At 41.7% G+C, this 27,956-nt stretch overlaps 1 protein-coding gene across 1 annotated transcript; it reads right to left on the reverse strand.

Annotated features, from left to right (window-relative positions):
- Positions 1-1,526: 1,526 nt before the first annotated feature.
- SUSD2 (sushi domain containing 2) lies at positions 1,527-27,905 on the reverse strand. Its single transcript, XM_054844786.1, has 16 exons — positions 27,884-27,905; positions 25,171-25,284; positions 22,679-22,883; positions 21,154-21,305; positions 20,491-20,658; positions 20,070-20,244; positions 18,161-18,362; positions 16,954-17,039; positions 16,067-16,335; positions 14,512-14,655; positions 12,846-13,001; positions 10,858-11,106; positions 9,900-10,172; positions 9,278-9,460; positions 3,389-3,479; positions 1,527-2,480 (listed from the first exon to the last, which is right to left on the reverse strand). The coding sequence occupies exons 2-16, from the start codon at positions 25,235-25,237 to the stop codon at positions 2,399-2,401; spliced, it is 2,502 nt and encodes an 833-aa protein (XP_054700761.1). The 5' UTR covers positions 25,238-25,284; positions 27,884-27,905; the 3' UTR covers positions 1,527-2,398.
- Between the last annotated feature and the right edge of the window lie 51 nt (positions 27,906-27,956).

The following is a 27,956-nucleotide window of genomic DNA, read 5'->3' on the forward strand; positions in this document are numbered from 1 at the left end:
ATATTTAAGCTGATGAAATATTGAAAAACACTAGCGGTGTCCTATTAGCTTGGTGTTATGCTTTTTTTTTTTTTTAAATGGTGAATACAAAAATGTTTAGTTTCTCCTAACACAATATATAAGTGTGTTCCGTTATTTGGCTCACAAGTTCTGCTACAGTTCCTGATCCTGAGCTTTGGTTGCAGAAGAGCACTGCAATCACAGACGTGATTTTGTTGCCACTGAATGTATGTGTCTGCATATGTATATCTGTGTATGCGCACACACGCATGTGTGCGTATAAACTAGGGAATGAGAGATTGCTGTGATGGGAGAGTGACCATGTCTCCAGCCAGAAGGAACAGCTTGTGGTGGTGGCGGGTGTTTGTTTTTACCGCTGCTTTGTTTATGATGGCTAAGCCAAATCATTCTGATTCATAGAAATCGACTGTGTTCTCAGATTAATGTACAAATTTTTCAGGAGGACTGGAGTTCTAATTCATTCCATATATTCCCTGCCCAGTCTGAGCTACTGACATCAAGTGCTGCCAGCAGTCCTTTACAAGTCATTGTGTGTGCACGCAGCACTTCCTTGTGGTACATGCTAACAGTGTACGAGACATTACTATGTTGTGATTTAATGACCCACAAAATTCTCCTCTCCAAGGACTGGGACCCCACTGTGTTACCCATTCACCCAATTTCGATTCCATTTTATCTGGCGCTCTGTTCTTAAGGACACTGGAACAGAGAAGGCTTACAAATTTTTAACTCTGTATTGATAACAAAGTTCACAAAATCAGCCTTATGTATCTCCAAAAGGCCAGTTCAGTCTTCCAGCAGTCCTAGGCAAAATCACCTTTGTTCATTCTGCTGCCCACTTTCTCCACTGATCAATTGCACACACAGTTGATATGTGTGTATACATCAGTTGCATTTTTTTTTTTTTTAAGCTGTAACACACTGGCAATGGACAGCCAGTTTGTTGCCAATGATCATTCCCCAGGCTTCTTTCAAAGCTCTTTTTTTTTTTTTTTTTTTTTTAAACAAGATGTTTTCTTTCTGTTGTACGGAATTGTTTGTATTGCAACTTACTGTATTCAAGATCACTTGTTCTTATTTTGTAATTTTCTGCTTGTGGTTTGTGGTCTCTGTTTAAAAACAACAACAATGGCAACAGCAACGGCAGCTAATAAGTAATGAATAATTTTACACTTCATAATACATGGTCTGAGGCATTTCTTTCAATTTGTCTTGTTCCCATTATAATGTAAAATCTGTATTGTTTCACTCATCTCGTTTTCCCGTACATTTGGTACATAGTTTGTCCTTGCTTTTTGAAACCACCATGATTTTCCTGTAGTTTATGAATTAAAGACCTTAGAAAACCAGACCAAACCACCTGCAAAAGTTAGTAATTCTTGCGCTATCGAAAAGACTTGCACAATACAGAACTGATTTCACAAACCGTTTGGGATGTACGCAAAAACAAATGGTGATTTTTTTTTTTTTGGGGGGGGGTAAAAGGATTCTGTACAAGGTAGTAATTCAGAAATCACTTTTTAATGAAAATAATGAAACACACTGTAATACAGTTAGATATTAAAAAAGAAACAGTATGCATGTTGCAGTTATTCAAGGAAAACACTGCAAGTTTAGCAAAACATTTCCAGTGCAGGTAACAGATTTTCTTCTTTTGAAGATGGACTCTAATTGGACAGTTGAATAAAGATGGATTTTTAAAAAATCATTATAAGTTAGCCTGGAAGGAAAGGTTTCATTTTCTGAGTACTTTCCCCTCTTCCCCCCCTCCTGAGTTGTATCCTTTTACAATTAGGTCAGAACTGAAACAAAAATGCCACTTTGAGTCTGCATTCAGAGACTCACCAAAATGTAAGAATGCAATGTTTAAATATCCTCAATATATCTCCCTCCCTACTGAAAAAAAACCCCAACAATTTGTAAATTCAACCCAACTTGCCAATAGTCCATCTGACTGCATCCACTTTCACATCTCTCTAAATCAGCCTTACGTGGCCCCAGAGGGGCCATTATTTCTCTAACAATGGCTAGCATAGTAGGCTAGGATTCTTTTCATTTTACTAGCTTTCAAGTAAAAGAAGAAAAGTGCAGAACAATCATGAAGTCTTTTGATTTTGTCAGAACTCTGGTTCTGCTGGCAGAGATGTGACTGTTAGAAGAAACTAATGCCCAAAACTTTGAGAGCGATAGTAGGCTAAACCTGCCATGATCTAATCCCAGGAAGTTGGTTAGCATTTCCCATACGATTCAACACTCATTATATTGAAAGCAGAAATCAAATGATAGCATAGTATATGAAACCGTTGTTTGCGTTTGGAAAGTCTATCTTTGTTGCTGTGGATAATTTAATCCTCTGTTATGCTTTTTCTGTATTTCATTAAAAACTCCTCTGGAATTCCACTGTGTCATGTTCAGATACAACTGGAACCTCTGAAACAAGTTTCTGGTTGCCTTTGTGTCTTTGGAAGAAAAGACAAAGAAGAAGTTTTAAACAAATAAAGGCTAGAGGTGACTGTTACCATAATGACATTGCTTAGATCAAGGGGAGAAGAATATTGGATTAGGTAGAATATTAACGTTGCACCAATTTTTAAAGTACCAGTTCTGCGTAATTCCAGTGCATACCTCCCCCAAGGAACAATATCCCTCCCCTGCCATACACTACTGAAGATTCAAAATATTTAAATTGCCAAAAGTAGTGACTGAAGCACTCCTTCTATTTGAGCAAAATTTGATGAAATTAGAGAATATTGAAGGTTTGCTGTTATCCCTGTGCAACAGTCAATTTCTGTTTTCTAATACCATGGTCTAAATTACAGGAGCAAAAGGAGAAACTGGGCAAATGTTGGTTGGTTTTTGAATACAAGAAAGAGGAGAAAAGTCTGAGTGAGTAGGGAACTCGGGAATCAGTGGTAAATTCTGGACCTTATATTGGCTTTTTTTTTTTTTTTCTGTGCGAAACATATCACCAAAATATTAATAGATACATTTGTGTCTACCTAGCAACCCTCACAACTAACTGAGAAGAAAAAGTATAAACCAATTTACTGAGCACCTTGGTATGTTGATTTCCCACAATTTTTATTTTAAATACTGTGATTTTAATCAGGTAGCTTTGTAACTTCACAAATAAATTATTGTGATGAAAAAGTTCTGATCCTTCTCAATCAATCACATTTGCATGTCCTGGTAATACAATTCCAACTTTGCTTCATAGTCTTCCAGCAGGACACAAGGACTATTCAGATTTGATGTTTTTCATAAAAGATAGTTTATCATGTTTGATTTCTTTGTCATTGAGAAAAATGATTAAAAAGGTCATTTTTTTAGCAGGTTCATTTGTGTTTTCAGTTCATTTGAGTCTTACCTCTCCTTTCTACATAAGAAAGTCAGACGTGCCAGGACTGCAAGACCAACTATTCCAAGTACGCAGCCAAGAAGAATTACTTGTTTGATATCTGAAACACAGAGATCAACCACAACAAAACAAGATGACATTGATATATTTCTTCATATCTGTTTGAATGTAGTCACGTGACAATTTTTTAAATTGTACATATAGCGTTAATTTTAGTGTTCTTCGTATTTGTGGAACAAACTGGTAAAGAGTAGGAGCTCCCATAATTCCTACATTTAACAATTAGGCTAGATGGCTGCAAAAGCTGTTCTAACACAAGGAAAGGATGGCTAGTGGTTAATTTAATATGTCGTTAACATCATGAATGTACCATATTTATGTAGAACTGGCAATCCCAACAACTGTCAATTTTCATTTCAGTTTGATTGCTTTAAATATTGCCCCTGTGTTGGCATTAAAATTTTGAAACTGCCTCTGCTGCTTAATGCTCTATGTAAAAGAGAGCAACTCTTCTGATGTGGGTACGGTGAACTGCATCAGACAGCATGAACACGCTAAAAGTGTCAATTTAATTCCGCAACTGCATAATGACGACACATGAAAGAAAGAGACCAGATATGAAACCATTTTGAATGACAAATCTCCTCTTACTTTCTTATTCTACTAAAGAGTTGCAGGTTAGCAGTTCTGTCACTTTCCTACTGATGTAGGACAGTGCTAGCAGGATGCTGTATGGCTACAGTGAGCAACGGAAGCTAAAGATACCACTCAGGTAAATTTTTCATGACACCTAAGAGGACTGGTAAAAGTTTAGGAGATGCAGGATCTGGAGTGAACTGTCTGGGAGAAACAATGCTTCTTGATTTTTGTATTTTAAGGAAAATACCTGCTGGAGTAGCACTGCTGAAAAACTGCAAGTGCCAGTGTGAGCAATCTTTGTCCCAGGTTCAGTGTCAGAGTGTCAAACAGAAGTGTAGTTCCTTGGCTCTGAGACACTGTCGTGTCCTAAGGTCAAAGTAGATTCAATGCTCTGCCCTTTTTCTGCACCTAGTGATAGCACTATATGCATGTATCAGGGAACACATGGCCTATTTAGAGATAGATGAGCAGTGGTGCATCTGGGCTGCGTTATTGCCAGTCTTTTCTTCCATCGCTTTGTCACGCCTGCAGGAAGAACTGCCCAAACTACAGCCTAACACACGGTGATGGCAGAGCAATGTAACAGACGCTTCCGTGATCCTAGAACAGATAATTTGGTTTCTAATTTGGTTTATACCGAAGTTTAAAGAAAGAAGTGTGATACATAAACCATTTCACCAGCATTGGTCCTTCATCCAGCAACTCCTGTACAAGGCTCAAAAACTTCTGTCGGGCTTACACACACCTTACAGGCAGGTACCCTGTCTTTGCCAAGCAGTGAGCACCCACCATTGGCCTCGGTAGTTTGGCCCAGTGGTGATTTGCCTCTGTTGTGAAATCTTTGTGTTTAATTTATAATCTCATGTTAGATTTCTTGATTTTAGTATGTTTTGCAGCCAGTCTCCTGGAAACGATAGACAGACAATTCCATAGTAAGAAGCCCTAATGTTTTTTTTGCATCCTCATCTGAAAAAAAGCACAGAAGACTAACAAGATTTCTGACAAACTTCTAAAAAGATATGTATTTACACAGAGCCTGTGCCTGGAAAATGAAACCTAGACCTGAGAAGGGGATGTGGGGGTGTGTAGAAAAAAGACAGACAAAACCAGATTGCACTTAACACCACCAAATTATTGTCTGTCACAAACAGACTATATGTATATATTGCTAAGATTTTATAATTTTTAGCTGCATTTTACTTCTGATTTTACTAGATTCTCCTTTTTACTTTGGCTGGATGGTTTCTTTTTCTTCGTCTGTGTGATACTCTGTGAAGGGAGGTTGCTGTGGTACTGGCAAGACTTGCAGTGGGATTGTAATTAGAAGCATAGCAAAATAATTATTAGCAGAGGATTTCCATGGAAACTTTAATTCAAGGAAGCAAAACTCAAAAGTAACAATATGCAAGCCCAAGCGCATAATTTGTATTTGAAATTTCAAATACAGAAATGGATTTTTCAAAATAAATAGCATTGAATTTTCTTGTTTCCATCTCTTCCTATACAGTTTTTATAGTCCTCATGCCTTTATTTTAACTGTTCCAGCTTTTGAAAAACAGAAGCAAGCAGCAAATAAAAACCCTTGGTGATTTGCAATACAGAGCTTGGATATGATGTGTCACAAAATTGCAGCGAGTGTGATGGGCACAGCACTGTAAAGAAGTACTCCTGGAAGCTGAGACTAATAGAGGGCTGGGCCCTGTGTTCTTGACTAGCATGAAAGAAATCATTTGAAAAAGTGTGTTTTAACAGCTCATGCTGGAAGTAAAAATGTGACCACTAATCACAGTGGCTAGGTCAGTGGTCACCCATTCAGGCGCCCAGAAATTTGGAAATGCTGTCCATTAATTTTGTCAGCATTTTCCTGGCATCAAGAAGTCCCTCTATCACAGGGCTTGATAAAATGGATGTTGGTGAAACAGCAGCATGCTGCTGGGTAAAGAGGAAAAGAGTAAAGAAACCTGATCTCAGTAACAACAGATTTTGACAACATGAAGACCCTTTTTGTACGTATGCTGAATTCAGAATCAATGCGCGGAAAACTGGCACCGGATTTCAACTGTGTCTTAGACCAGAGACGGAAATGTATTTAGTGGAAAGCAAGTACTAGCTGTCCGTGCTATAAAAATACTAGAGGTTTAGACATAAGTGAGAGGGACTTTTTGCCTATCTTCTCTGGAGAAACTTGGACCTATCAATAAAATACCCTTCTCAGACACAGACTGATATCCAGCAGCATATCTTATGGTGCAAAAGGAGGAAGAAGGCTAGATATGAATGCCATTATTAGGGCACAGCAGTAAAAAAAAAAAAAGAAGAATTGTGTATGCAATTTGTATTTTATATTGTCTCAGTCAGTTGTCAGTATTGTCAGTATCCTGCTGTTATGGGCAGCATTGCCGTACTCCAACTTCCTGAGGCTAATAAAAAAAAAAATCAGCATTATTTGGCTTACATTACAAATGAACTACAACCCCAAATATCGAATAGTAAGGAAGGTTTTTGTTACAATCAGATCAATAAAATTCTTTCACACCTTGTTGTTCTTTGTCATCTTTCAGGAAACCATGTGCTGGAAAACATTACGGTTTTTGTTTGCTTATCCATAATGCTGCGGCATGTCTCCATCATTCTGAATGCAGTTAATCCGTGCGTATCTTCCAACTCCTTCCCTCCAATCCCTCAGGGCTGGCTTTTTGCCCCCCTTTCTGTAGTGTAAATGTCAGCATCCAGTTTGCTTATTGAGACTGACTGGCTCCTATCCAGTATGTATGCGGTTGATGGCAGCAATGGAAAAATGTTCTTAGCTTTCAGCTTGGCAAAATGTTTTGCCACTAGCTTTTTAAGATCTGGCCTTACTTTGTAAAGATTTCATTCTTCTCAGACTTTTGACAAACGATCTATTATTACTGTGAACTACGAAGCATGCTAAATTATCTGCTGAACTTCTGAATCTTTCCTATTTTCAATAGTTAACTAAAGTACTCCATATGCTCTGGCCTATCGTGTTAAACAAAAATGTTCTGAAATACCTCTAGTTTCACTCTTTCTAAAATAGCATCACTACTGAGATTGGCCCCTGTGAACACAATCAGTTCTGTGTTGATTACTAACAATGGCTGGTCCAAGAAAACACTCCTTAAATGTTCGCTCACCTATTTAAATTTAAGCAACACTCCCTGTTTTGTATGTGCAAATGTTCAATAATTATTTTTTATGCTAAAGTCCGCAGTTTTCTGCCCAAACTCGCTGCGGTTCATCTCACAAATATCACTAAACGTGCAGAACTGCTTTGGAAATGAACAAGCAATTGGTGCAGGCCTGCAGAGGCTGATGAAATGTGTCAGCTGGCCAAGAATTCATTGCTGATCTGTTGTGCTCTTTCTACATTTCTTTGGAAGGTGCTCAGAATGGAGAATCTGTTGATATGAATTATTTTATGAGTACTTTCGGGAACAATTAGCTCAGCATTAAAAGTGCTTCAACATGCCATGTGGCCTTGCATCACACTGGTGCTTTGAAACATTGCCATCTTGAGGACATTTGGAGTGTACGTGGCGTATGAATAAAACAAAGTTGAAACTGTTAGACAATAATTGGGCAGTTTCCTGTAAATCGTAGAGACAGCCTAACCACTACTAAATCCAACAATCCCAGGCTCATTGATAATCTAATAGTAGCAATGCAAGAGGGGTAATAAATTTATGTTATTTATACTAAATAGTATTACATCATTCACAATGATTTTACTGCTATAGAATAATACATTACATTTTGAGATAACATAATCCTTTAGAACAAAAAAGTGGAACCCTTCAGCAATTGTGGGGTGTGTCTGCTCTCGAATCACAGAATCGCAGAACAGCTGAGGTGGGAAGGGACCTCTGCAGATCATCTTCTCCAATCTCCCTGTTCAGCAGGGCTACCCAGAGTCAGTTGCCCAGGACTGCGTCCTGATGGCTTTTGAGGATGTCCAGGGAGAGAGACTCCACCACCTCCCTGGGCAACCTGTGCCAGTGCCGGTCACGCTCACAGTGAAAAACTGTTTCCTGATGTTCAGGGGGAATCTCCTGTGTTTCAGTTTGCGCCCACTGCCTCTGGTCCCTTGGCACCAGTAGAAAGAGCCTGACTCCATCTTCTTCGCACCTCTCTGCAGGTATTTGTACACATTGATAAGATCCTCCCTGCCCTTCCCCCAGAGCCTTCTCTTCTCCAGGCTGAACAATCCCAGCGCTCTCAGCCTTTCCTCATAAGAGGGATGCACCAGTCCCCTAATCATCTTCCTGGCCCTTCGCTGGACTCTCTCCAGCATGCTCACATCTCTCTTGTGCAGAGGAACACAGCACTAGACATAATACTGCAGGTGTGGCCTCATCAGTGCTGAGCAGAGAGGAAGGATCACCTCCCTTGACCTGCTGGCAATACTTTGCCTAATGCAGCCTGGGACACCATGAACCTTCTTTGCCACAAGGGCACACCGCTGGTTTGTGTTCAAATAGGTGTCCACAGGGCCTCCAGGTGCTTTTCTGCAAAGTTTCTCTTCAGGCACTCATTTTATAATGTGTGACTTCATAACCCACCCCTCAGATTGCTCAGACTGGACACACGTTTGCTCCAGTTAGTTGCAAAGAAAGTTGAAACTGTATGAGTGATGACAGAATGATGACAATAAATGGTTGAAATGTTGGGGGTTGTGCCATCATTTATACTTGAAAAATAGCTTAAATTATGTGGATACTAAAGGATTTCAGTAAGCTCTAGTTCTCTATGTATATGCATAGATTATATAAACGTGCTAAAAGAACATTACATTTACTTAAGAAAATTACATGAAAATAAAGCTGTAAATAAGGATTCTTTTTGTAGCCTTTGTGTTTTTCCATTACAGAATAATTTTTAGCTAAAAGTACTATGCTGTCCTGGTTTTCTAAGGCTGAGTTTGAAATTTATTTTAGGTCGTCCACTCAAGAAGCATGCCTACCAGTTCCTTTCAGCCAAACCTAGAGAAAGGGAAGCATGTAGCCCTAAACTCTTAGAAAGAGTAGACACACAAAATAAATAAATAAATAAACCCACTGTAAACCACCTGTTACTTAGATTTGAATATAACTGTTCCTAGAAACCCAGGGATCTCATGTCCAATGTCTTCCCAAGTAAGAGAAGTTGCTTTTGTCAAGGGCCATCATCATATACTGAGATTACCTTCTCCGTGATAATGATTTTTTAATGTCAATTTGTAACATTTAAAGGGAAACAGACCTGTTCTTGGGACGCAACTGGGAGTGTCTCCAGACCAGGCCCCCGTCACTTGGCAAATTCTTTCCTTTGACCCAGTGAGTTCATAGCCCTGATTGCAGATGAAACTGATGGTTGAACCCAGCAGGTAGTTAGTTCCATTCTTTCTTCCATTGGTTGGATGATCCAGCCAGCCGCAAGAGATCACTAGTAAAAGAGACATATCTGGTTAAAGTATTTTGGATTCGGACTAGCAAATCTCCATCACAATGATTCAAAGGGCATTTTAGTAGCAATTCATGGAAAGACAAAGATTTTTAGGCTAACTGAAAGACAATACTCTCTGATTTTTTATTTTATTTTTTTATTTCTAAGTCTGAGTAAGACAGGTGAAGGCACAGAAAATGAAGATAAGGGTTCTACACAGTGGTGTAGTAGTGGAAGAAATGGAAAGAAATTATTTGGTGTTTGTCTAAGTATCCTACCAGTGCAGAGCTTTTCTGGTACAAGGACAATTCCTCCCGATAAGAGTGTTTACAGATGCGCAAACCTACAGTTGGGCAAAGCCTCCTTGAACAATCTTAACTATTTAGATGCCCTGCAGAAAGAACAGTAGTGATGGATGCTTTGTGGAATGTTGTATCACCTGGCTCTAGATGTTCTACGAGCAGCTTGTGTTTCTGATGAGATAGTCTTGTGGAACTTCCCACTTGAAGGCTTCTTGTTGTCAGGACATCGAATCTGCAGAACGGGTCAGAGTCACACAAGATGACCATCTCTTTCACCAGGGGATCAGCAGGGTCTTCATAAGGAAAGAACACAGGCAGAAAGGAAGCATTGTGCTTTTCCCCATAGAAGAAATTGTTCAGTAAGAACTCTGTGTCATAAGTAAAAAGAGAAGTTCCATTTTCAACAGCCCCTTGAGAGACGGAGAAAGAAAGAGAGAGATTCATATGTAACATTGCCTACAGACCTATACCACCTTCTGCTACTAATCCAAGTGTAAATGTAGCTAGAGCTGGAAGAGATCTACGGAGCCCTGCAGCTTCCTTCCACTCAAGATTATTTTCCTTTTCATCTTAACTTAGCACTAAAGTTAGTTAACATGCTGTTTGATCAATTACTTAAAATTAGATCCAAATAACTGTGTAGCTATGATTTTACATAAAGATGGTTTTAGATGCCTGCTGACAAAATGGTGATAAAGAAGTACCTCAGACAGAGCTAGCTAAACCAAACATTGCAAACAACAGAAATCCTGATCCGGCATGTCCCTAAATTTATCACATCTGCCATGGCCCTGCTTTTTGGTTTCCCTCTGCTAAATCAGAAACTTCCTGAAGTAGGAGCAGAGAGACTATGCTCTGAATCCTGGAGTATGGCCACACTGTGCTTGATATAGAGATCAACTGGTAGCCAGAGGATATTTTGCATCACGTTTCAGGTCCTTACCCACCAGGGTAGAGGAGGGCATACTTCCCTTACTCCCTTCTCTTCCCCCAGTTTAGGTTGCTTACCACAGACTTCATTTGCTAGTCTGTAAATCACAAGCTGGTTTGAATTTGTAAAGAAAATGTAATAATAGACCAGAGAAATTTACTTACAGTTAGCTCCAAACTCAAACAACTGCTGGGGACTCGCATGAACTGACATGGTGGTTTTATTCTTGAAAGTATAGTCATCCTCTGTATTGCCGTTCATTACCCCAAAGAGACCCTGCGTGTGATTCATAAACTTCTCAGGGAGCAGAACAGTCAGGGTCAGAAATCCTCCGCTTCCCCTTATTTCCACTCCAGACCCAGAAGAGAACATCACTGTGATGTTCTGATCAACTGTAGAATGGAGAAAGAGACCTATAACAATGAGAGAGAGAGGACAAAATGGCTAATCATCCATAGTGAACAGATTGTTGTGTCATCAGTTCTAACCATTTTTCATAAAGCTTTTCCTCCCTTCTACTCTGGACTACATTCCGAGAAACATTTAAAGGGAGGCCACACCTTCATACGTACAACTGCGGTAAGATGACTACTACAGAGTAGTAGCAAAAAAAAGGTCCACAGTTGACGTAAGCTGCACTGCCTTCTGCCAGTGTCCCAGAGCAGACGCTTTACGATATGAGATGATTACATCAGAGAGTGGCTGTGAGTTGGAAGCACTGCTCTCAGTGGTCACAGGTTTCCTCTGCTTCTTGATTGTCTTGTCAAGACCTCCCTAATATGGCTTCTTCTCCAAGCCCCATCACTGTCCCTTCCGGTTTTTTTTCCTTCCCACCTCTCTCTGCCTCTGCAGCTCCTTGTCAATGTAGCCTTCCCTCTGGTCTTCATTATATTTTCCAGCCATTTGAGAAATACAAATTGCTAGCCACAGAAAACTTCCTCTGCTGAATAGGAGGCTTACTGTTAAAAATCTAGTAATGTTTAGGGTATTTGTCAAATTATTATAAAGACTAATCAAATGATCACACCCCTGGAGGAAAAAAAGTCAACTTTTCATAGTCTTTTCAGTAGGAGAATAGAGGAATAACATCTGACTGATCAAGAGAGTTCCTGATAGGTGAACGTGAAATTTAGTTATATTTTAGTATATATTTTGGTTATACTTTACTACATTTCACTTTGCTTGGTAGGTTTCATTGCATTAGATGCAGTAAGTTCAAAGCAGAATGTGGAACAAGGAGTTTTTAATTCCGTTCACCCTCCACGGGAGGAGAAGGAAAACCATTGCTCTACAAGTCACTGAAAGAGGACATAGACGATGTGGGCATTGAAGCCACCTGTTAAAATACTTCACTGTCATTGCCAGGACTGCATGCAATCCCTTCATACTCCCCTCGCATCCCAGAAAGTTCAGGCAAGCACCAGGTGTTGGAAAAGGTTGTCATTTCTGTTATTTGGACATTCTGTGAGAGGAGAACGTGCCACAGTCCAGCCTACTGGCAGATCAGATGACTGCCTCTTCCTGGACACAGCATAGGTGCTTCCAGTTACAGCTAGGCTAACTGGCAGTAATGCTAACGAGAAGCAGGAAGGCTGCAGATTCTGATGTGCTCACCTGAACCACGACTCCTTGCTACACCTCTCCATGGGAACGCAGATAGCCACGATGTGCTTCTCTGTAGCGTGCTTGATCTGTGGCTATTTGGAAAGAGATGCGTAGCCCATAATTCTAGTGGCTATATTCCTGCCCATATTGTAGCTGTCATCAGTCTCAAAGGCCAGAGGAATCCATGCACTGGGCTAGTATAAAGACACAGCCAGGTAGGCAAATTGAATGGAAAGGGCTTTCTCCCCCATGCTCTCAATTTTATTTCTTTCACCAAGGCCCGTGCCAACTGTGCACTGCCACTGATTCTGCCTCAATCTGGCAGAAACTGATCTGAAGAAAGTTATGTAATAATAAAATAAATTCTAATGAGCTGGGACATCGCCTGTCCTTTGTTTCACTCACATAACTTTTGAAGTGACCTGCAGCCTGTTTTGCAAAAGGACACTGAAAAGGGAGTCAAAACCATTCAACTAGAGATATTTTTTAGCTATACACGGGCTCCATTGGAATATAACATCTTACAAGGCTGATATTTGTAACTAACCTTTGAGGTCCATCCAACTTTGCTCAGAGAAGCTGATGACCCTCTGGTTCAACAGGACCTCCAGATTCAAATTCTCTGAGTAGCGTACTTCGATCACATCAGAGTTGTTCTCCTGCATGGCCACTGCAGACAAGCCTGTCACCTGAGCCCCAGTTCCTTCCAAATAAAAAAACAACCCCCCAAAATACCCAGCATGATACAAAGTAAATGTGGAAGGTTATGATACAGGCAACCCTTCCCCCCCCCCCCCCCGATATTTCCTAAAAATAATTAAATATGATTATTTATATTTCAGGGAATTGCTAAGCATGTAAGTCACATAGAAACCCACAGTATAAGTCTCCTACCAGTATAGTATATTGAAAGCAGAATGTTTAATGCTAAAAAAGCCTGGAAATTCTAAATTCTTCATCCCAATGGCAGTGGCTGAGCTATATAAGAAGATCAGTTGATCTTCTTCTTGCATATTCAGTTCTGTGAGTAAGGCCTGGGAAAATCGAAGATAGTATCAGGGAGGGCATGACAGAAAAAGGAAACAGAGTGAACAAAAATTTAAGAAACTGATCTTCAGAATGAACAGTGACTCATGCCACTTCTACCACAAATACAGTAAAATCTATCAGCTGCAAAATATTTCCTTGATAATCTCCATCCTATCCAACGTGATATTCAATATAAGCATTCATGTCTATATGGCTGCTGAAACGCACAAATTTTAGTCAATCCTTATAATTCTACGAGAAGTACTAAATCCTTGAAGTGCATCCCTGAGGCCAGCTGCAATATTCTTTCCTGAGGCGAGCTTGCTATTTTACACACCGTAAAGTAGCACTAGATACAGGAAAAGCATAAATCTAACATAAGGCTTTTCAGGTTGTCATGAGAAGCATGATCCCATTCTGCTGTTTCATACTCTATTTTTCCCTCATTTTAAAATGCAGGTATATGGTAATCTCCTTCTTACAGACTGGTTTGCAATCTGCCCATTCAAATGATGAAAGCCGCAGGTACCTCCAGAAAGGTTCTTGTGCCCCAGGTTTCATTTTACAAACAAGCCAAAAGACCATGACGATCAGGCCCTTTGAATAAAAAACCGACCCCCTTAACCAACTTCTCACCGGACATGCTGTACTTTTCTGCTAGCTTGAGATGCTCAGAAATAATTTTTTCCCCATCCAAAGTATGTTTTCTCATGTCCTTCCGGGACATTTTTGCTCTGTCAACACATGCATGCATATACACCTAACACGGAAAGAAAATAGGGCATACACTTACCTGCTTTATATTAATTTTCAGCTACAATACTATCAAAATGCATCATCTGGGAGCTACAGCTGTCGACTGATTCCTAGAACCGACCTTATGTTTCCTTTTAGATGGGAATGGGCATGGAGAGAAATGAGAATTGTTTTCTTGAGCTCTTAAACACAACAGAAAACCTTATACTTCTATTACTCATACCCAATAAAACTAACAATCATTGAGTAGGAAGTTGGGTTTTTTTTCCTGAACATTTTGTCTGCCTTCTGATTAGCTTCAAAACATTGACCTTTCACAAATGGCCAAAAAAAGAGAAGACTAGAGAAGACAGGAGGAATGCTGTAAAGTGCAAATCAAGCAACCTCAGAAGCTACTGTCATCCCTGCTTCCTCTCTTACCAACTTACCATTGGGAAAGTGTGCTTGCTGTGCTCTCCCTTGCACTCTTAGGGCTGTGAGATCAGACTCTACCAACGTGTATTCTCCTTGGCCTTTGAAGGTGAAGTTCAGACCATCAAATGTGAAGAAGTGAGGATCCCCAAAAGCAGATGCTGTTTTTAAAAGCAAAAAGAGAAATAAGAACAAGCGAAAAACCACAACCCTCTTCTTAGGTTCATGAGAAAAAAAATTCCCATTGTGGTGATCCAAAGAACAGCATTTAAACAAAGGAAAAAAATGCAAGGCTGATCCACGGTAAATGTGACATGAGGAACAGCCATGACATCCTTGAACAGTACTGTGGGAATGGTGAGTAATGTCATTCCAGTTACTGTCATCTTCATCAGCGAACACTTAGGGCTGCACTTTAAAAGGCTGCTATGGGCAGCAATGCTCACCTGGTAGGCTCCCTACCAGAATTCTCACTGTCAGGCTAGATGCGTGATTCGCATGTAACATATGGAGAGATTTGGACACAAACGCAGGCCTATTCCACAAGCAGCTCACCAGGGAGCTTTCAAATGTAGCTGGAAGTGGCAGCAAAAAAACCCTGAAGTTGTGTCATCTTATCTGGGGTATGACTCTCAACGACTAAGGATATCCATGTGACAGGTAGGTCCTTAACTGCTTGATTGCTAAGTATTTTGGATCATTTTCTCTGTCAGTCTTTCCCTAGAGAAAAAGTGCCCTCCATAAAGCAGGTTCATTAGACCAAGGGAAACAGGGCCTTTTTTTTCTCCTCAGCAGTTAGCGCATTCACTTGGGATTTTCAGACCAAAATGCACATAGCGAATGAACACTCACAAAAGAAAATCACCTGTTCCTTTGTTGCTTCCAGACAGGGAAATTTGTTGGGGGAAATTAGGAAAGACTTTCACTCTCCAATATTGCTAGTCCTGGGAGGGTCTTATGTTGTGTGACATCACATCCTAGCTACCTCCTCCAGCGCCCTCTGCAGTTTTCTCCTTTTTGCCTGAAGCAAACAGCTACCTCTTTCCACTTTCCTTCTTTACGGGAGGGCGCAATCCTGCTAGACACCTCAGCACTCCAGCAGCATAGAAGAAGGCAAGACACGTGGCAGCAAGAGAGATATGGCAAGACTTGAGGACTACTTAAAAACGAAGGGCAGGAACAATGGTCAAAATCCCACATTTGATGAGAGTAGCATTTTTCAGCATGACAGCTTTTCTAGCTAGTGCCAAGCTGTCATTAACTATCCCTAACCGTCTTCTTTCTGAGAAAGTGCCCACTGATGATAGAAAGTCATGGACATTCACTACTAAACTTCAGCTATTCAGGTTCCAGGGGTTAATGAGATACTCAACAGCAGAAAATCTTGCAGGACAATTGAAAACCACATACAAATTTTGCCACTGATAGATCAATAGAAACCTTCCTCGGAAATTTTCCACAGGACATTATACTCTCACCGTTGTCAACTGACATACATACATATACAAATATTCTAAAAGCCAACACTGCATGAAAAAGCTGCACTGCATAATGGAATTCTGACGTCCTTACCAGCTCGAGGCGGGCGATACGTCCTGCAGTCGCTGGAGGGCCGCTTTTTCATATAGAAGTGACAATTGTCAGACCACAGGCAGCAGTAATAGAAGCTGATGACATCATAAAGCCAATGGGAAAAGCCGGGTATCCGGGGAGGCCTCATGAAAGGTGGTGAACCCCAGTCATGGCCTCGATCAGGTGTGCTGCCTCCGGTGGAGTCATGCGTGAGGATTTGTGTCCCTGTGGAGTCATAGCAACACTGCTGTCCTGCTGCATACTGGGGACTGGTTGAGAAAAGCAGTAAGAAGAAAGTCATCATTCAGCTCCGTGAAGTCCATTCGTATGTAGAGGTTACCTATTGCCTTTCTATGGACATAGCTAAATGTTTTGGTTGCTGAGCTTTATATGATGTCCAGAGATGATACCTCCCAGTTAGACTTGCCCTCTCGCCTACCTCTGTTCTTATAAATTAAACCAGATTAGGGATAGGAAGGAAGGGGTTTTTAACCAAGGCAGTAAGGAATTTCTGTAGGCCTTATAGCTACACAAACATAGCACTCTTTAAAATTGTTCGGATAGAAAGAGCGCAAAGAATAACTTGTTGAACTTAAATAGACCAATACAGGAAAGGCTTAATTAGGCCTAATCAAATCTCTTTTAGACATTAGCGCTTGTTTAGGTATCCTAAGGTTTAGCACAGTGCAATTAATTGTGTATTAAATCTAAGGCCTTAACTTCATCTCAGCAACGAGGACCAATACAGGAATAAGAAGGAAACAATGGTTGCTATGAACCTGAGAGTTGAGAGTCCAGAGACCTGGACGCAGTGACTTCTGTGACACTGGTATCTCCGGGGCGGAACAAGTCATAAAACAAATGCAGTTTTAAAAAATTTTCTTTACCTGGCTTGAACAGCTCGTACACAATGCACAGCGCCAGGGTGATAAGTACACACGCTCCCCTTTTCAATGTCACAGCCATAGTCTGTCTGAAAAAGATCAATGCTCACGCTTACTGGGGTTTTTTTTCCCCATTGTCCTTTTTATTTTTATGTCCTCTCCCCACCCTTTGTTTCTGACCTAAGTTTAAATTCTAAATGAACTGGTTGCGGCTGTGTATTGAATAGCACGGAACGACAGGAAAAAAAATTAATTTAATACTGAAGTGATTGGAGCACCACATTAGTCTAACCTGAGCATTTTGCAGCCTATTGCAACGGACCTTGAAGAACAGGTGCAGCTAGGTTGGGAATTCAACTATAAGTCCATAACAAACACAGTTCACGCCAGACTAAACTTCACTTTTGTCCTATGTTCTTAGACAGAGGCAGAGCAGTAGATCTATTTTTGTATTCACGTGCTTTTAATGGGATCACTTAAAATACACATCATGTTTTGAGTTTCATAACCAGGAAAGAATAGTAACAAAATTACCTAACTTTTATTTTATTTTTATTTTTAATATGCATAAACGCACTGCCACCATTTGGTATCATCAATAGGTGAGGAAGTTACTCTATCTGGTCCTCAGATCAGTGCTGTAAGTGAAAGTGTAGACTAAAAGGCAATTGATTTCTTAGCTTTTGTCAGTTCCTTGTTAACAGTGAAGCTGAGAAGGAGGAAGGAAGCAGGAGACAGGAAATAATGGATTATGGCTGTGGACTTGAGCTCTGAAGTAGAAGCTGGAAGGGTTTGCAGCAAATTATGATATACTAGGCAGACATGTGGCCTGCTTCTTCTGGCATGGGATATCGCCTACAACACAGACTGCCATCTCATAGGATCTTGAAGAAATCATCCCTGCTCCCAGCTCCACAGAGCTTATTGCTCCTCCCTGAGTGTCTTCTGTCTACCACTGGAACTACTGTCTTAATTCCCTGTTTGAAGGTTATTTCCATCCGCTGTCCTACAGGCACTTTTTTCATTCATACTACCTGAATAAGCTGTATCTGCCTCTGCCATTTGACATGCTACTTGTGCAAATTTAAATCATCGTTTCATTTCCTTGTAATGACTTTTAGAGAGGGAACAGGGGTGTGTGGGGAGTATGGCGTTCCCTAAGCTTCTACTTGAAACCGTAATAAGCCAGAGGGATTGATTAATAACTTACATGGAACCTGCCAGTGTCAGCTCTTGCCTGTGCCAAGGTGCAAGGGCAATCTATAATTTCTTCCATGAAGTTTGGAAGCTTCTCCTCCTTTCTGTCCCATTCTATACATTTTGCAGTTGCCCATGCATCTGGGTCATTTCTGAAGTCTTTCCCAAGGTGCCAAGCCAATGCATGCTCTGAGCTCCAGATCGATGGAATGTTGCTGGGAAAAAAAACAGAGCCAAAAAATAGATCTGATAGCTGAACAAGCACCGTTTTGACAGTAACGCTGTGTCTTAATCACTAACTATAACTACGAGGAGTCTTTCAACTTGCAAGCTGCTATTTCATTACAAAGGCCACCTCTTTCTTTTTCCTGCAAAAAGTGACAGTGAATCCAACATTTCCTAATTTAGAAGGCGACATGACAGCATGCAGCAAGTATGCAATGATCAGAATACATTTTAGCATTTGTGATTCTGGCTTACATGGATCTTTCTAGAGACAGGTTTTCTATTCATGCCTTTTCACACTGTCGTTCCATTGAGGCCAGAATGAAGAACGTCTGGATCCTCTAACAAAACCTAACGCTGTGCCCCAGTAATACCAGGCCTGATGGCAACAGGTGGGGAGAAACCATCCAGAATCCTTGAAGTGTTCCAAGGCTACTCTGCTCTCCAACCATGAAAAAATATCATACGTGAAGTGTAATAAAAAACCCCTCTAGAAAGAGGTTACCCTTCTGTGGGTAGCGTCTCCTAAATGCTAAAAAAGGTTCTGATCTATTAGCAACACGTTCTAACACTGAAGAGGTGGTATTTATAAATTCACAGGGGCTATACATCTGTCATGGTTTAGCCCCAGCCTGCAGCTGAGCACCAGTGGCCGCTTGCTCACCGCCCCCCTCCCCCGGTGGGATGGGAAAGAGAATGGGAAGACAAAGGCCAAACCTCGTGGGTCGAGATAAGGACAGTTTGCGGGGACAGCAAAGGGAGAGGGAAATAACAACAACAGTACTTAACAGAATATACAAAACTGGTGACACAATGCAGTTTCACGCTCAGACCTGTCAGAAAGCCAGACGGTTCTGAGCCATGAGCCCTGGAGCTGCACCGCCCCTCCCCGACTAGCCCCCCTTTTATACTGAGCATGATGTCACATGGTATGGAATACTCCCTTTGGCTAGTTTGGGTCACCTGTCCTGGCTGCGTCCCATCCCAGCTTCTGGTGAAAATTAACTCTATCCTAGCCGAACCCAGAACAGCATCAAAAACTGCAGACGTGTGGAGGAATTATGAAGGAACATCTGTGCAAGCTCAGAATACGTATGGAGCACTTACAGAGGTAAGTCACCAAAAATCATGGGGAAATATACAATGAAATAAAACAAAGCAGGCATAAAATTTGTAGGAATGCAAAGGCCTGCATACAAAACAGAAAAAAAAATTAAATGCAGAGGAAGGCCTGTGGCTGCAGTAACAAAAGTTCCACAATTAGGACCTCCTCCACAGCTGTGACAAAAGAAATCAGCAGGTCCCAGTTTGTCAAGGGTACTGGGTTTGGCTGGAGTGGAGTAATTTTCTTCATAGCAGCCCATACGGTGCCATGTTTTAGATATGTGACCAAATCAGTGCTGATAACACACCGACATTTTAGCTATTGCCAAACAGCATTCACACAGTGTCAAGGCCACCTCTGTTTCTCATGCTGGCCACCAGGGAGTAGGATAGCGGTTGGCAAGAGGCTAGGAGGGAACACAGCCGTGACAGCTCACCCAAATCGACCAAAGGTATACTCCATGCTATAGACCCATCATGCTCAACAATAAAACTGCAGGGGAGTTTTTCCAAAGCAGCCCTTACTGGGTGACTGCCTGGGCATCGAAGTGCTTGTGGGAGGTGGTGAACCATGAACGTTGTGATGTACTTGCCTCTGCCCATCAGTATAGCTGCTGGGTGTAATTCTTAGAATTCCAAAGTCCCACGTACTGTAATTTCCATTAGCGGGTACAGGAATGAAAGAAAATTTCCCAGCATTGGGGATTTCTCTTGCCAAAGTATAAAGATATTTCCATTCGGCCATCCAGTTTTCTGAGTAACTGTCACCTGTCACACAGAGGAAGAAAATAATTTCGGACACTGGAAGAGAACAGTTACCACAAGATTGAAATTCGATGTCTCCACCCATATGTAAATGAAGAGGAAAAACTGACATTATTGTCATGAGTTATTTATACTTGCAGATCTCTTCTTGAGGCCTCAGTGAAAGCGATCGCATGCTGTGCAGAGCTCTGCACATAAGTTACACATGCGATGACTGCTTGCGCGCACATAAGAAAAGCGTCGCTTTACCTGTTTCCTGGTATCCCCAGACTTCTATGTTGACGCGGGTTGTTGCAAGTGCCTGGTGTGTCCAGGTAAGAGTTAAGTTTCCATCAGTGTTGGGAGTGCCATAGTATTGCCATTTTGTCTCATTTACCAACGTACATTTTTCTCCATCCGAAACTTTGCTGTGATGTACTGCATTACAGAATAGAATAAAAGGATTAATGATATTTCTGCTTTGCATAGCCCCGAAAAAGTGCCACTGTATTACTAAAGATTTAGCAGTATTTCCCCTGTGTATGTTTTCTAACAGGATGCACGATGTAAAAAGAGTAAGCTGAAGCTGAGAGAATGCAACCCTTACTAATGTCTGTAGTCCTTAGATTAGACCACCACAATGCAGTTATTTTCCAACAGAAGTAGCTACAAAATGGGAACGGTTTTGGTCAACCTCATTTTTAAGCAGGACTTTTTATGAGTTAATGCTGCTGCTGCTTCCATATAGCAGAACTCAATTGCTGTGAAAGTTCATCTCTCAAAATATGAAATAATACGAGAATTACTTTTCTGAGGTGAAACAGCCTGCGAAGGACGAAGAAAAGTGATCAAAAGGGAAAGGCTTACATGATCTTGCATCCATGGAGCAAGAATATAGAAAGAAGAGGGATACTGTAGATTTAAGTAAGTAACCTGATAACCAAGTTCCAGAGTACGGAAACGTCAGCCCATCATCTGTAGAAACTTCAAAAGGGATGAAACCAGTCTCATACAGCAATGGGGAGATGCAGTGGGCTTTTCCATCCTTAGCAACATAGCCACTAGTTTTGATTTTCTGCTTGAACCTGTTGATGTTGAGAATACTTTTCAGCATCGCCACTGAGAGAAGGAAAATTCTGATTGTCTCAGTTGTGTTTCATTAAGTAACCTTGTGTCATGTGTAGATCATCCCAAGTCCCGTGGCTGTTTTGCTTGTAGCAGTGAACATAAACTGGAAAAATTCACGTGTACTTTGCGCTAATTACACCAGCGTGAATTCTGCTGTGCACTGCACAAATACACAGCAATTTGCCAGCCTTAGATTTACTATTTAATTACTGGGGGAGGGGGGCATGATAAATTAGCAAGAAATAACAAAGGAACAGCAGGAAGACAAAGGTGATACAGGATTAATAGGATTACAGGGTGGCTAACATTGACCGTGATATGCACGCACTGCAAATTTCTGGGTTTGTGGGGGTTTTTTGCCCATAAGTCCTGTGAATACAACAAAAGTAATTTCACGCTCTTCTAGAATTTCTGTTGCAAAGATTAACTCAGAACTCATTGCCTGTTATTTAACCATCTGCTTCCAGTTATGGCTCTTGCCCAGTGCGCTGAAGTATAATCCCACCCGTGACTCTTCAGGATTGATGTATGGTGACTGCATAGCTATTCCAAGTACCGCAGGGAGTTGGGGCCTGCCAGGAAGTAGTATCTTTCCTTGTCGGCACTGAAGTTTGTATTGGTTATGATAATGCGACTGCGCAGGTAATTCAAAGTACACGGTTGTGTTCTACAGAATGAACGCCTGTAAAGGTTTTCCCGATGAAGAACTAAAAACCTTTACAGGTGCTGCTACTGCTATCCAGATGGGAAGGACTCAAAAATCTCACTCAGAACCTTCTATGGAAAGAACGTCAGGACATCGAGGTCAGTAAAATTCAGTGTACCGTATGTATTGCGTGTGTGACACATGTACCTAAGTGTGATACAGGCTGACACGCTTAGGACGCACAGCGTTGTCTTACAGGAAAAAGATAAGGTGTCCTACCTACATTTCTTTCTTGTTGCTTTCTCATTCAGAATAAGAAATGGAAATTTCTTTTTCACAAAATGGAAATGCTAAAAAAATATCGACAACAAAGAGCCCCAAAAGGAAGCTCTTTTAAAAAAGTCACTGGTTTGATATGTTAAGGGAAGAACTAGCAGAGTAATGATTGCATCGCACAACAACTCGACCTAAATTAAATGATCCCGTGTAGAAATACAGACAACATGTATCTTTGAGGGTGAGGGTTAGCAGAACCTTTGCATGTTTCAGGAGTCTGGCAACTTTTCAAAGTAAGTTTTCACTCCTTACAGACAAGTCTTGTTTTGTGGTAATTACCTATTGTTGGAAAGCAAGATTAGAAAGGGTCACCTCCCTTTGGCAGAGGAATATAAAATCATGGCCCACCTGCACGTTAGCACAGAAGAGGCATTAAGAGATGTATTTTCAATCAAAAAGTCTTTGCCTCCCATCAGAGATCCCGAGTATGGAGAAATTTGAAGACAAAATTCTTTATAATCAGGACAGCAAATCCCCAAGGACTGGCACGTCACCTGGCAAGAACAGGTACCAAGCAGCTCCCCACATCGGTATGAGCAAGAGTCTTGAGCTCCTTGTTAAAGGAAGAAAAAAAACAGAGTCAGGAATGTTATTGAACTCTTCTAGATGTACAGAAGTACCTGATCTAAAGGACTACTGTAAATAAATGAAGTAGGCTGGTTATGTTAGTTTAGGAATGCATTTAGGTGAAGGCTGTAATCACCTGCATATTAAGGTTGCTCCATTTTGAACGGAACAATGCACTTCTTTACCTCCCAGCCAGTACATAATTTCACCAACTCCACAGGTATTTTTACATGTAATAGAAAGATACATCTCCCGAGCAGCCCCTCAGTGAATGTCACTAATTGTATTTATTTCTGAGAGTAGGTCTTAAGCAAACCAGGATGGGGTCCCGTCACTGTCAACCCTACACGGGAATCAGTGAGACTGAAGCTAGCGCTCTTGGATGAATGGAAAGCTAACATTAGCATCAAAGTGTGCTCCAAAATAAGATTATGAAAAGCTACTGCAGTTCCTTTCTTTTGTGCATTTTATTTGAGTCTAACCTTAACAAGGTAGCTGCTAAGATGGGTAGATACACAGACAGATGACTAGGCCCTTGGCTTAGGTCTGGCTGAGGTCTAGCTGAGCAGACCGTGAGTAATTACTGGACGTGACGTGAAAAGTTGCTCAACACAAATAAAACAGTGAAAAGTTGACAGACGTTACAGTAACACTGTGAGGAACAGCTGGATTTCACTGATAGGTAAGGAGGAGTTAAGTGAGATGGACAAGCTGCACAGACAACTGAGAGCACCGAGGACTTTTTGGGGAGTGGAATCTTGCAAGGGCAACACTGCTTGGGTAACTATATCAATAATACCGTGCGATGCTGAGATGACCCAGGTAAGTATCAGAAATTCTAACTTTGGACATGGATGTAGCAGAATTGGGAACAATGATGAAAAAGTGATTAGGGGAGGATTGCTTATTTGGGAGGACACAAGCAAGAAAGGGAGGGGTCAAGGTGGATGGTGAAGAACAAGCATGGGAAAATGGAGATGAGGGAACATAAAATGAGCCGCTCACACATGAACAAGCTGCTGGTCAGTACATTTCTCAGACTGAGCCCTGTACCTGATCACCATAGCCATTTTATTAAATCCTGTTGCTATTTTCTGTATCGCCTCGCTCTCTTGTGCGTGTGCGCGTGCACATGTTGTAATCGTAAGTGAACTTCAGGATGAACTAGCCAGTCAGTAGAAGGAGACTCGCACTTGGAAAACCCCGAGGTCAGAGCTGTAGACCACGTAAGGGACTTGGGATCTGGGCTCAGCTAATAGGCAAATTTAAAGCCTATGCTAGCATGCAGGGTATCTGTGAACGTGGTGGGGCTGTGAATCTGGAGAGAAAAGGTGTGTTTGTGTTTTTGCAAGTGACCTTCCATTGTGATCAGCTGGAGAGGAGGAACAGAAGCGGGTGGTGGGTACGTTTATGGGCTTGCTGTCTGTGTTTATTCGGATGCCAGTAAAAGCACTGATCTGTGTTAGCCTGTGCTAATGCAGTATGTGTATCTGCTTCTTTGCAATCGAGGCTCAGCCTCTGTACTGGTTGGACCTACAAACGGGAACAGCAGTATTCACATCTGTGGGACTGAGACAGGAGGAATTTCCTGAATCTGAGAGTACAGCAGATCTGATGCTAGTGGATTGGGAAGGAGAAATCTACTGCGTCCCAAAAGCTGCTGGATTCACTAACTCCGCAAAGGTTGTTAACAATGTATGAACAAGACTAGGAGAGGAAGAAATAATTTATGGTCACCCCTCATGGGGCTGAAGAGCAATTGTTTGCAGTTCCAGATGGAGGGCTGATTGGCTTTTTTTGGTAGGATGGAGAGATCGAGAAAAGGAAAAGGTAGCAAAATCTCTCTGGTTTTCTCTCTCTGCTGGCCTTCCTCCTTTATCCTGGGATAATATGTGGGCGTGTGGCAGGAAAGAACAGGAACGGTAGCGAGTCAGAAATAAAAGTCAGCCTTCATTCTGTACCAGAAAACCTGCCTGTGATGGAGGTAGAAATGTGTGTTCAATACAGGGAGCTAGAAAGTTGTTCTGTGTCTTTAAAAATATTTACTGCATTCTCCAGATTGTCTGTTTACTTCCAGAAAAGATCCACTGTCCTACTGGAAATTACAGAGGAAGGGGCTGAAAACGACACTGTGCTGGTAAAAGCCAGCTTGTGTGCCTTTGCTTTAGCTTGTACAAATGGTATCAGTAATTTCTTACCGAGGCGCGTATTCTGAAGTTCAGAAGTCAAAAAGTTTGTAGGTAAAAGGAGGAAAATTTTTGAAAGTCACTCACCTGCATTCCAAAGAGCAGCGAGGGTGAAGAGAATGAAGAAAGAAACATCTATGCCAATGAATTTCATATTTTGTCCAGATGATTCAGGATGGCAGATTGTAATAGCCTTTGTGCCTGTCCGAGAAAAGCCTTTTATAGAAACACGTGTCCAGAAATAAACAAGATTCTCACTGTTCAAAGGTTTGTTGTAAATTACTGAAGCAAACCAAATCAAAGCGGATGCTCCTTTTCAGAGGTCATCTCTGATTCAGGAAGAGATGGAGGGGGTGGGGGAGGTAGTCAGCAGAAATCCTACACATTGTTTTAATAGTTATATTTGTCTGAAATGGAAGGAGATTTCTGTTGTTTTTAAGAGCATTTCCATTCCAAAGTTCAAGACCACATTGGCACAAGGTGTTTATTTTACTTTTATTGGAGGAACTAAAAACAGTTATCAGTAAGAAGAACGATAAAGAATAGATGCTGACAGCACACTTTTGTTCAGGAGATAAGGAGACATTGAGAAAGCACGCTTACTGCACAGTATGTGCAGGCGCAAGGGTTGTAAACGACAGAGGTAAAAAGAGATTCTGAGGAAGATATAATTGAAAATGGTGGCACGATGTTAGAGCAATGAAACGGACTACAGAAGCCTTCCAACAGAAGCACAAGGATATTCCGGCAAGGAAGTAGGGCAGAGCTAATGCGGTAACAGCTACAGTGTTCCAATAGCAGAACAGGAACTTTATGACGGAGGGTTTTTAGGGGATACTGAAAGAATGCAAGGCATACTCCACGGATCTGGTATCTGAAATATCAGTGCATGAGATAAGAACCTCCTTGCACTTGATTATAGCTGGGTAGAAGAATCAAGGACGGAGTAGAGTGCGGAATAATGACATGGGAGTTTTGGGAAGCAAGGCTATTCAGACCTAGATAACCGTATCAGTAGTATCACGTAAGGCTGCGATTGCCCATAATTTTGATATACATGCGGCTATACTGGGACCAGCGGTCAAAAAATAATTAGAGACATATTGCTTATTTGAAAGGCATTCAGGTAAAGAACATGATGTGCAATGGCAACAGTGGGCCAGAAAGACGCGGAATATGAGGTATAGGATCACAGAACAATTGAGGTCAGAAGGGACTTGCAGAGGTTGTTCTCAAAAGCTGGAGAGGGACCTTTTACAAGGGCATGTAGCGATAGGATGAGGGATAATGGTTTTAAACTGAAAGACGGTAGATTTAGATGAGATATTAGGAAGAAATTCTTCCCTGTGAGGGTGGTGAGACACCGGAGCAGGTGGCTCAGAGAAGCTGTGGACGCCCCCTCCCTGGAAGCGTTCAAGGCTAGGTCGGATGGGGCTTTGGGCAAGCTGGTCTAGAGGAGGGTGTCCCTGCCTATGGCAGGGGGGTTGGAACTAGATGGTCTTTAAGGTCCCTTCCCACCCTAACCATTCTCTGCTTCTATGATTCTTGTCCAACCTCCTGCTCAAAGCCGGTTTAGCTATGAGGTCAGACCAGGTATCTCAGGGTTTTATCCAGTCTGGTCTCGAAAACCTCTGGACGTAGTAGTCTCATGAGTCCTGCATAAAGATGATAATCACTTCCCTCGACATCTGACTGTGCTCCTCATAGTACAGCCGAGGATGCCGTTGACCTTTTTTGCTGCCAGGGCACAGCAATGGCTCGTTCGGCCTGCCATCTGCCGGGACCCTCAAGTCCTTTTCTGCAGAGCTGCTCCCCAGTCAGTGAGTTCCCAGTCTGTATTGTTCTGAGGGTTTTTTTTCTCCTTCCTGGGCACATTTGTCCTTGTTGAATTTCTTAAGGTTCCTGCAGGCACATTCCTGCAGCCTCTCTAGGCCTAGTAAAAGAACAACAGAGGACACCTCTATGATGGTAAGAATGCAAGGTGCCTACAGATGATAGTAAATCTGATCAGTCAATCCCAAGTTCACAGGGACAGCGGGGGAAGACCCCTGGGACAACCCACAGGCAATATATGTGATTTGTTAGATTTAAGGCCAACAATTAACAGCTTTATAGTTGCAGGGGATAGTTTGCATAATCATGTAATTATGAATTAATATCATTATTTATCTAGCTAATTCTTATTTTCTTTTTTGCTTTCCCAAAGTCCTCATAATGCATTCAGTAATCAATAAATATCACAATCAGTTTATATCAGTTATTTCCTCAGTCTGCCATCTAAAAATGCGATCATCAAACCTCAGAAGTAACGGTGCCCCAAGGCCCTTCATTTGTCCTCTTTTCATTCCTTTTGCCCCAAGACACATAAATTGCTTTTTGGTGCTCCTGAGCCTTTCGTTCACTCTCTGGCCCCCTCACGACAACTCTTTCCTTTCTGAGCAGCCCGGGGCTCTCCAGTTAGCTTTCAGCAAGCTGCTCTCAAGTACCTGAGTGCACCTCTGCTGCCCTTGCAGGCCCCAATTATCTCTTACGGCCTGATGGCCATGGCCATGGCCATGCTCACCCCACCCCACCGCCCCACACCCACGGGCCACAGCTGTGATGCTGAAGATGGCTAGGTGCAGCCAACAAGCACAGGTGCTCCATTAGTATAACGGCTCCTTTTTCTCTAAGGGGCTGCGGTTACAGGGCATTACTCCTCTTTAGGGTTGGGTAGAAGCCATAGGTGGGGCATTGTGCCACTGGCAGTTACTGCGAGCTGAGGACAGACAGGGACAGCGAAGCTTCTGCCAAGCCCTACCTGTCACGACTACAGGCTTGCGCGGGGGAGGTGAACTGGAAGTCTGGGGAGGGGAGGGGGAGGAGTTTGTGAG

The sequence above is a fragment of the Grus americana genome, chromosome 16 (assembly GCF_028858705.1).
Source record: "Grus americana isolate bGruAme1 chromosome 16, bGruAme1.mat, whole genome shotgun sequence".
NCBI lineage: Eukaryota > Metazoa > Chordata > Aves > Gruiformes > Gruidae > Grus > Grus americana.